Source organism: Panicum virgatum, chromosome 5N, assembly GCF_016808335.1.
Source record: "Panicum virgatum strain AP13 chromosome 5N, P.virgatum_v5, whole genome shotgun sequence".
In the NCBI taxonomy this organism is placed as follows: Eukaryota; Viridiplantae; Streptophyta; class Magnoliopsida; order Poales; family Poaceae; genus Panicum; species Panicum virgatum.
Window position 1 is genome coordinate 70311302 of NC_053149.1, and position 9878 is coordinate 70321179.

At 39.8% G+C, this 9878-nt stretch overlaps 1 protein-coding gene and 1 long non-coding RNA gene across 4 annotated transcripts; one reads left to right on the forward strand and one right to left on the reverse strand.

The window, feature by feature from the left end:
• The first annotated feature begins 521 nt into the window (after positions 1-521).
• LOC120673698 (crossover junction endonuclease MUS81-like) lies at positions 522-9521 on the forward strand. 3 transcript variants are annotated; one of them, XM_039954668.1, is made up of 15 exons: positions 522-861; positions 2917-2993; positions 3119-3197; positions 3359-3445; positions 3530-3643; positions 4653-4785; positions 5593-5668; positions 5887-5987; positions 6083-6228; positions 6687-6744; positions 7327-7485; positions 8267-8346; positions 8519-8753; positions 8850-8940; positions 9115-9521. In XM_039954668.1, the coding sequence occupies exons 1-15, from the start codon at positions 626-628 to the stop codon at positions 9120-9122; spliced, it is 1680 nt and encodes a 559-aa protein (XP_039810602.1). In that variant the 5' UTR covers positions 522-625; the 3' UTR covers positions 9123-9521. The 3 variants fall into 3 exon arrangements, with proteins under 3 accessions (XP_039810602.1, XP_039810600.1, XP_039810601.1); XM_039954666.1 differs by having other exon boundaries at positions 8850-8936; XM_039954667.1 differs by having other exon boundaries at positions 6086-6228; positions 8850-8936.
• Positions 1679-2177, reverse strand: LOC120673699. Its single transcript, XR_005674753.1, has 2 exons — positions 1878-2177; positions 1679-1801 (listed from the first exon to the last, which is right to left on the reverse strand). It is a non-coding gene; the product is annotated as an uncharacterized LOC120673699 (long non-coding RNA).
• Positions 9522-9878: the final 357 nt, after the last annotated feature.

The window sequence follows — 9878 nt, forward strand, 5'->3', positions numbered from 1 at the left end:
TCAGATCTGTAGAAATTACTGACTGTACTGGAGGCTGGGCACTGGTGTATTTTGTCATTAATAATCGGAATTCCTAAACGTTACTCGAGTAATTTTTTGTTCTGTCCGTCAATCGATCCTATATTAATATTTGTTTTAGGGCATCCTATAATAATAATCAAAGCGCTAGGCAGCAGACATCTTGTCTTTTTATTCTGAGCGTGGAAGAAGTAAACAGGCATTTGAGCTTACATTGGGCTTTAAGTACGACCTGAGCCCAAGTAGTAGGCCTGCTCTATATTGGGCTTAAAACAGGCCGGCTTTGCAACGATTAGAGGAGTGAAGTTGTTAGGGTCATCATCCCTCGAGCTCGCATAACTTTCAATTTCTTTTCTCAAAAAAAAAAACTTTCAATTTCAAAGCACCCGACCGCAAAAATCCCTTCGAAACCACTCAATGGCGGGCTCTTCCTCCTCCCCAGTCCCCACTCCGAAACCCTAAACCCTAGCCTCACACCCAATTCTCGATCCGGCGATCCCCTTCCACCCCAAGCCTCAAACCTTCGCTGATGCGGCCTCCGGCGCTGCGTCACCCCTGATCCCCAATCCCGCGATCCCCTTCCACCCCGAGCCCCAAATCCTCGCCGATGCGGCCGCCGGCGCCAAAGCAGCCGAAGCCGGCGCTGCCGGTGCCGAAGCAGCTCAAGGTGCAGCACCCGGAGAACGAGGCGCTATCTCGATTCTTCCTGGAGAAGTGGAGGGCTATGATGCAGGAGCCGGACGGGCTCTCGGAGAACAACTACCTCACGATCGCCAAGGCCAACCGGAGCCTCTGCGCCGCTAAGGAGCCCATCAGGACGCTGAGGGACTTCTCGAAGGTCAAGTACGTTTGCTTTCTCTGCTCGTGTCCCCTCACACCGCTTCCCAGTCAATGGGTGTGAAATTCTGCATTGAGGCAAAGGGTTTGTTTGATTTTGTTCGTGCTGAGTGGATGCCTTGTGTTGGTGAGGATGCTTCATTTCGAACTGGAATTAGATAGAGAACGTTTGTTTTAAGTTGTTTCTGGCGCCTAATAGTGGATACTGTAAGACCTCTGATCTACTTTGTAATTTTGCCATGCTGGCGCATTCATTTAGCTAATCAAATCAGGGGCTCACCCCCCGTTCTAGCACTTGAATACTGTAAGTTGCATGACTCGCTTTGTAGTTTTGGCATGCAGTGGTGCTCATTTTGCTAATCTGAATTGGGGACTCATCCTGGTTCTGGTTGTTTCCAACATGGCAAAATTTGCCATAGGACACCGTTAGAAGCGTGACTTTGCTGAAAACCACTAAAAATGTTTGTCTTTGCTCAAAGCCATTACAAATACATATCCCTTTGTTGAAAGACACTATGGCTCATATAATAACAATTTCACCTCAAACAAGTCACAATACATATAAATCTGGACAAGAATACCCCTGCCCTTCAAATAGATCTATTAGCTGCAACGGGAGCATATCCAACAATAGAAAATACATGGTTCATCGATATTTAAGTATCAGATTCAGCAATACAAAATGACATGGTTTCAGCCACATTTGGCAGCAAGTACATCACATGTTTCAGCCACATTTCCCTAGCAAGTGCAGCAATAGAAAATAACATAATTTGAGCTATAGTGCTCCAAAATATTGCCTTCATGTTTTTTCAGCACACTCTAATTTTTCCTGGACCTGACAACCTTCAATTTTTTTGCCTTTCCCTTCTCAATAGCAACTGGAGATGTGGTTTGAGAAGCAACTGGCTCTATGATGTCTTCAAGTTCTAGTATCCTTTTGCGGCTGCAAGTGGATATAAAAGCATATCAACACAGTAGACATAAGAAATAGAAATGCATAAAGGGTGGAAGAGTTATACCTCCTTGTCATAGGGCTCGGTGTAGAAACTGTAGCGATTGCTCTAGTTGGTGTAGATGGCTCTAGTTCCAACAACCTCCTTGACATGCTGCACGAAGATAGAAAGATGTGAAATTGCAGATTTGAGAAGAAAGACGAATATTCAAATTCAAATTACAGGTCTACCTTCTTGTCACAGGGCTTGGTGTAGAAGCACAACTGATGGCTCTAGTTGGTGTAGCGCTGCGAGTTATTTAGATATGTAAGATACATGTAAGGATTGTAAAAAACTCACAAAAGATTGAGTTAAAAAAGCTCACAATGGATCAGCACGTGATGGTTGTTCTTGCAGCGGGGCAACAACACTAGATGGTACTACAGTGACACTTTTCTTTCCTCGCTTTTTCTTTGGCTTTGGAGGAGCAGGTGGTGGGGCATCAGAATCATATACGTATTCATTGCATGTTTTTGCCATATGTCCAAGCTGTTTGCATCTTGTGCATTTTGTGGTTCTTCTTCCAGTTCCTCCTTCTGCAGCTGATTCTGATATCACTTCCCAATTAAGTTGATTATAATATTAGTTCCGGTGTCTTCCAGCCAATGCAACTGATTTTACAGTGTCTCTCGGCAGGGATGTAATTTTTTAGTGGTCTTTGGCAAAGTCATGCTTTTAACGGTGTCTCTGGGCAAATTTTGCCTTCCAACATCCCAGGAACTCGCTGGTCATTTTCACATCTTGGGATGTAATGTCACATACTTGCATTTGCAATGTTCAAAAACACTGTAATCTTCGTTAGGCTGCAATTTGTATTGTACATTGGGATTTGATTTCCCCCAGTAAACATAGTCGATTTGTAGGTCTCCATTTTCTAATAAGGTTGAAGTTTTTGGCTTTTTGCAAGTTAATGTTATATATAATCATATAGGTCTGCAATGCTTGATTTTTCCCTTATGCTACATTAGCACTATACTTTGAACTTGTGCTGTATCATACGGCATTTTCAATGTAGCATTGCATATTAAAGTATTAATCTATGCTGTGTTCTATCAATTGTTGTCAGGGGTGTCGGTCAGTGGCTCTCAAGGCATATGGAAGGATTCTTTGCAGACTCCAGTCAGGATTTGTCTTCCGTAAAAGGTAATGTCGCAGGATAGGGTGTAAGTGTTTATATAGTTGACTATATGTCCTTTAAAATCCTCCTCTTTTAGGCTATCCATTCATGTTCTTCTGTGAAGTTTGAAGAATATTGTTCATTCTTACAGGAAAGAAAACAAGAGGACCAAAGTGTTATTTGCCAAGGAAGAACACTGCTGCTTATGCAATATTGATCACACTCCATAGGTATGATTAGTCTTGGATATATTTTAATATTTGACCTTTTTTACCCATGAAAGAAAAAATATATTTTTCACAAACCAAATAATGATGTCAAGTCATAGGAATCAGGAGAAAGATACCTAAGTTTCTGGAATAGATCATATAACAATCGATTTTCTGTACAGGGCAAAGATTAGAGGGAAAGAATTTATGATGAAACAAGAGCTTATTGATGCTGCCGAAGCCAGCGGTCTGTCACGAGACGCGATTGGGTACTGTTTTGAAGTAAATTCATGCTGTCATAGATAGCACCTGCTATTTTTAGTGCATTATTAACTAGCTGCTATTTTGAGCAGTCCGAATAAAAGTAAAGCAAAACAGAGTTTTGGGAAGGACTGGTATACTGGCTGGAGCTGCATGAAGACATTGATGTCCAAAGGACTTGTCATCAAGAGGCGTAGTCCAGCAGAGTAATGCACTAGTTTCATCTTCCATGTCTGTGTTAACATATGGCCTTTTTTTTTCTTTGATGAAGACTCGTTGAGTTTAGAAACTGCAGTTACAAATGTTTAACTGTTGTCATTGATGGAGCAATGCTGTGGGCTCTGTGCACCTATTCTGCATTTTTTTTCTTTGGCAAGACAAATACTTGCCTATACAAAAGATTGCACATGGACCCTCATGATTGAAGAGATGCTGTAGAAGAAAAACAGGCCCCAGAACTAAGAACTTGTTCTAACTACGTGTTGTCGGTGTATGTCTGGTCTCTACAAATAGTAACATTTTCTTAAGAAGAGGTTTCTGAAAGGATAATTTGATGATTGGATGGGCTGAAGGATTGATGGATATCGTCAGAATGTTCCCACTGTTAAAACAATGTTTAGGAAGCCACCAGAGGGCTAGAAATTATCACATCAATACGCCTGCATTTTTTATTGTTTGTTGTGAGAAAACTTGGTATGTTAACAAAGTAAAGTGATTTTGTATGCTAGCAGATATATTTGCTGTTTGCTGTTTGATTTTATCATGTACTTCAGGCTGCCTAATATTCTCTAATCTCCTGAAATGTTACAGGAAGATTTTTGTTAAGGTTAATTACTCCATTTCATAGTTCTATTGAGATAGAGATAAAAGAGGTCGATTAACCTATTCCGTAGCCCTTTACACCTGTAGAGCCCACAATATGGTTGTGCAACATGTGTTTAATAACCTTGTGCATATCCAGCATGATTTTGAGACCTACATCTTTTTAGTCACACAAAGTGGATCCCATGTCGCCTATCTTGATCTTTTAGTCATCTCCCTCTGGTGCGCTGATCTTTTCTTCATTTCATTTCATCCTGGGCAACAGCAGGAGAATTCTCTCTTGTAGTTTATTCAATTTGTATGTCATGTATCCTCTGTTTTTTTAATCATCAAGCATCAACATTCTTTTGAGATGTTAAGCATAGCTTGGCGTTGGCTTGGTGAATTTTGTAGGTATTTGTTATCTGGAGAAGGGGAAAGCACTGCTCGTGAGTGCCTTTCACGGTCTGGATTAGATGATTCTGCAGGGCCTTTAACGATAACCAATGCTCACAATGCATCTGCTGCAAGTCAAGATCAAACTACTGTAAGGCCTGCCCTTTTCTAACAGTATTTTCCCCCATGCTAACAATGTTAAGATAGCCTCGACGTTTAGGTATGATGAAAGACATAATGGTGTCCTTTGATGTCTTATTGAGTTGCTACCTTTATGATGTTTCCCAATTTTATATTTACAGTATTCAGTCTTGGCTCCTGGCCTGACACAAATAAAAGTGCTTTTCAGTTTTTAAACTTCAATAGCAGAGCAAGGCTTAATATTATGCGTTTGTTCAAACTGTATAGCCTTTTATATAGTCGATTAACTCTGCATACTCACAAGCTCCACCAGAATATTTGTAGGTTCAATGATAATGTGACAAGGAAAAGTAACTTCAATTGTTTAAATTCTTTTTGCCAAAGAGCTATTCCTATACTCGATCAAAAGATTTCCAATTTGTAAGGAGCTTCTGTTACTTGCAATACATTCCTATAATACTATTATATTGGAGATTTACTCACGCTTGTTGTTTAAATATAATATTAAAAATATTGCATAATTTCAGCTGGTATTTGTTCAACTTACTGATACATTTCCATGATACAGTGGAGCTTAGCAGGAGCTAGGGGCCTTTCCTTGCTCTCTGTCCAGGGAGAGGGAGGGGTTCAGTTTACTCGCTCCTATGTTGATCGCTGTAGCTAGTGTGACGGGTGATTAGTTCCTACGTTTTTTGGGGGGGTGTGGGGTGTGTTCGGGTCTATGTATGACTCTTTTCTTCTTCTATTAATGCAATGATACGCAGCTCTCCTACGTGTTCGAGAAAAAAAAACTCATGGTTTCTCTTATCATGTGCAGAATTACAGTGATGAAGGAATCATTTGCTGCGATTCAGATTCAGAAGAACCTTATAGAAAAAACATTCTTCTCAAAGGTGTTGACTGATTTCTGTTAATATTGCATATACTCATAGAACTATGTTTGCATTTTTGTTCCTCTGCATTCCAGTTCTAAAGAATTTACTGAAAGGGGTGGCCACCAAAATTGAAAACATGCAGTTCTGTTTTCTTGATATCACTATGCTTGCTTTAGATAGTTCTCAGCTGATTCCTACATAGCCCTAAAAAAGCTTATTCCTACATTTCTTTGCAGGCAAGGGACCAACTACAGATTGTGGACAGCCAGATTACCCAGTTTCTGTTTCTCCTCTATCATCCCAAGGAATATTTGAGCTGCAATTTTCTAGTAGAATGGTATGCTCGACTTTTGATGCAAAAACTTTCTCAGCATATCTTTTTTTAAAAAAAATATTTCTATTGAAACATACTATTTTTTTTTCTTCTACCAGCAGGGCCCTGCTAAATTCAATATGCTGGACAATGATATTGCTTTCACAGACGAACCTATACTAGCTATGCCACCTCGTCAATCCAATAGAAACTTTCTTGAAGTTTATGAAGTTGTGTTCATATTGGATGATCGTGAAAAATTCGGGTTTGTATCATCATTTCCTACTCACGAAGAAAAACTGTATCTACTATTGTATAGACTTGTAGCTATCTTTGATCGTCAGGTGTGATATCTCACCCGATGCGTAATACTAAGAGAAAAGTGGCCATTGCTGCATATTTTTCAAAAGTAATTCAAATTATCACATGGAAGGTTACCTTATGCAATGTTTATAATCGTGACACAAGTTTTGTTGGTTTGACTGGTGTGATTTACTCTACTATTTCTGCACACAACTCTGATATGTGACTTGGCTTCCATAGGTTCATAGACTATTAGGTATAAAATTGTAATTTTTTATTCCTTTTTCGGTAATCTTTATCCATATGCCAACACTATTATGGCTGCAAAACATTTTTTGGATGTCTCGTTGATTTGGTTTCTATTCAGTGTATTTGCTGTGCATGGAATTGGGTTCTCATGTTTTTTACCTTTTTGTGCAGGGGTCGTTCAAGAAAAGTTGCTGATAACATTCGTTCACAGATCCAAGTACCTGTAGAGGTTGGTAGGAATCAGAGTTATGCACGGTCTTCATCATATCCTAATTTCTCTCTGCCATAGACATGAAAGTAGGGAAATAGTCATACTAATTTAGGGACACTAAACTGAGACGTTATTTCATTTTCCACTATATTTTCCTCCCCTTACATTTATTCCTCTACTACATAGCATGTTTAAAACATGTGCCATTTGAATCCAAGTTTCATCAATTTCAATGATCTTTGACAATTGAAAAAAATTCTGAGAAACAACTAACATTTGACTAAAAATAGAATCATTGAAAAGGCTGGAAAAAGACAAATGGCATAAAATATAGGAAAATTTGACAGAAATAATAGGATCACTTGGTTGAGTTTTTGACTGTCCCAATTGCTCTGATGCTTTCAGCCTACAGTGCTTCCTTCCTTATGCATTGCAACCCATTGGATTTTAACTTATGAACGTCCATAATATATCCTGTCTGATATATCTTTGTTTTTCTTTTCCAACATAAAAAGGTAAGGTGTAATGCTTGATTAATCTGTTTATGTAATTTGCCAGAGAAAATGGTTTTGATTTCTCAGTTTGAACCTTGTCATCCAGATTAGAAAGTTACCTGTGGGAGATGGTATTTGGATTGCTCGTCATAGGAAAGATCACACAGAGTATGTTCTTGATTTCATTGTTGAAAGGAAAGAGGTTTTGGATTTAGATGGCTCAATTGCAGACAACAGATACCGAGATCAGAAATTAAGGCTCAAGGTACCTTCTGAACTTTCACTTGCTTCAGCTGTTCTTATAAGCCTTGAACATTCACTTCCCTCTTCCTTCTTTGTACTTTCTGCTTAGACTGTAAAATATTACATGCTTCGGATTGTTTCTTGTGATAATCCTGATGGGTTGTTGTGGCAAACTCATTAGGCTGTAGACCCCCCACCACCACCCCCCCACACAAAAAAATATTACTATCCTTATAGCCTTTTTAATTTTTTAACATTACTTTTTCCTTTTTGCTGGTTGCTCATGTTGGACTTCATCTCTAGCCTACCCCAGCTTGCTTGGGAATAAAATGTGTTGCTATATTCATCAGTGAATAATGCTGCAAATAGATTGATGTTTAAATCATATATGTGTTTGCTGTCATGATCTTGGAGGCAACTGTAGCAGTCATCAGTCATTCAGAGACTATAGTGTCATGTATTCTGAACATAAAGAAATGTTGAATTAACAACGAGTGCATCACTACGAGGAGTCACATCTTTGCACGTGTCAAATGCTATTGCCCAGTCCAATGTGGCCCTAATCTAACCTTTACGGAGGTTATTTTTAAACTTTGTGAGCTTAAAATCATAAATTATCTCATCTGGCAATGATATGATAAAGGGTATGCCGGTATGGTGATTATAAGTGTGAGTCTATAGACTGCTAATCTTTTTCACAGCAAATGTCTGCTCATGTTAATGGACTTGCAGGAATTACCAAGTTATTTTGTTTATTTTAGTCACGACATCATGTGGTACTTTCATTTCTTGCATCTTTGTAGAGATGCGGGCTAAGGAAGCTGATTTATCTTGTTGAAGGTGATCCAAACCACCCAGACGCACCAGAGAGGATTAAAACAGCGTATGTTTACTGCTAAAGTCATAGTGTGATGCTGAACACTAGTACATTTGTCCCATTGTTGACATCTTATTGTTATTTTTTTCACTTATATGTGAATGTCTATACTTGTTAACTACCAAAGTGAAGTGCTAGATGCACGGCTTTTTAATTGCTCCCTGGCATTTATTTTCAGCTGTTTCACCACTGAGATTCTCGATGGATTTGATGTTCAGAGAACCAGTGGGTTTGCTGATACTCAGAGGAGATATGGCCATCTTACACGTTCAATAATTGAATACTATGATACAAACTTCTCAACTTATGCTAAAACTTCTCGTGTTTGCCCAACCTATGATGAGTTTAAGAGGAAGTGCTGTGATCTTGAGAAAACAACAGTGAGCGACATATTTGCCCTTCAACTTATGCAGGTAACTGGGCAATATTTGCCCCCATCATGAAAGTTATCCAGCTGGTTCATTTAGTGGAATGGAAAAGTATCATAATCGATTGTGCATGCGATGCAGGTGCCGCAAGTAACCGAAGAAGCTGCACTAGCTGTTATAGAGCTATATCCAACTCCTTTCTTTCTGGCACAGGCATACTCCACACTTGTAGGTCCTCTCTGTTCTTTTTCTTTGTTTTCATTTACAATCAGAACAGTTACTCATACTAAGAACAAATCACTGATTCACTGTACTACGTTTCTTATTCTTTGTGTTCCAGTGCTGTTTATCGCAAAATACTTCCGCTCATTTCTATGAACTCAAAATTTCATTTACAATGTTGTAGGATGGTGATACCCATGCACAAGAGGAGATGTTGAAAAACAAGAGCAAGAAGGTAAATGCAGGAGCAAGCCGAAACATCTTTGAGCTTTTCTGTGGCGATGGACGAAATATTCGTAACTAGTTTCATACCGCCATCGTAGTGATCTGGTTTCCAGCTTTTGTGTATAGCTCACTAGCACCCTTAGGGCCTTAGTTATTCAATTGCAAGGCTTTCATGTTCTGAAGCAAAATGGTGCCATCGAACACCGGGAGTTTCAGAGGATGTAATGTAGTCACTGCTAAGAAAGGTATTAGCATGGTTTCACGTCCTGTTTAGAGTAGTCTTATGTGGTCACCAGATCGTACGACATGGGATTACTCATGGAATGAGGTGGCATATAAATATCTGTTACTCAGTCGCTTGGACTATGTGATGTCTCTTGTTGCCTCTGCTTTGTTTGAGTGGAAGTCGACAGGGTAACATAAAGATTGCAGCTACGGACCATATGCACAGCCGCGTGCCTACAGGGCTATGGGTTCGTCCATGTGCCGAGACCAATTCATGGTCGGCGCCTTGTCTGGTCGGTGTTTGATTCTTGTTTGGGTCGTCTTTGGTTGGTTGAGGCTCTCCCTCCAGCTATGATCAGGTAACGGTGTGCTTTCGGTAACTTTTGATTCATGCGTGAATCTTACGGCGATGTGCCTGCCGGTGGTCTGTGTTCTCACTCAGGGACGGTTCCAGAAAGGATGGTTGCTGGGAGGAGGACTCGGATGGCAAGTGGCAAC

Bases quoted from the DNA above. Each gene is read 5' to 3' on its own strand.
- LOC120673698 (XM_039954666.1), top strand. From the start codon at position 626: ATGCGGCCGCCGGCGCCAAAGCAGCCGAAGCCGGCGCTGCCGGTGCCG. The intron at 7,486-8,266 runs GTACCTTCTGAA...GCATCTTTGTAG, and splicing joins ATCAGAAATTAAGGCTCAAG to AGATGCGGGCTAAGGAAGCT. The intron at 8,754-8,849 runs GTAACTGGGCAA...CATGCGATGCAG, and splicing joins TTGCCCTTCAACTTATGCAG to GTGCCGCAAGTAACCGAAGA.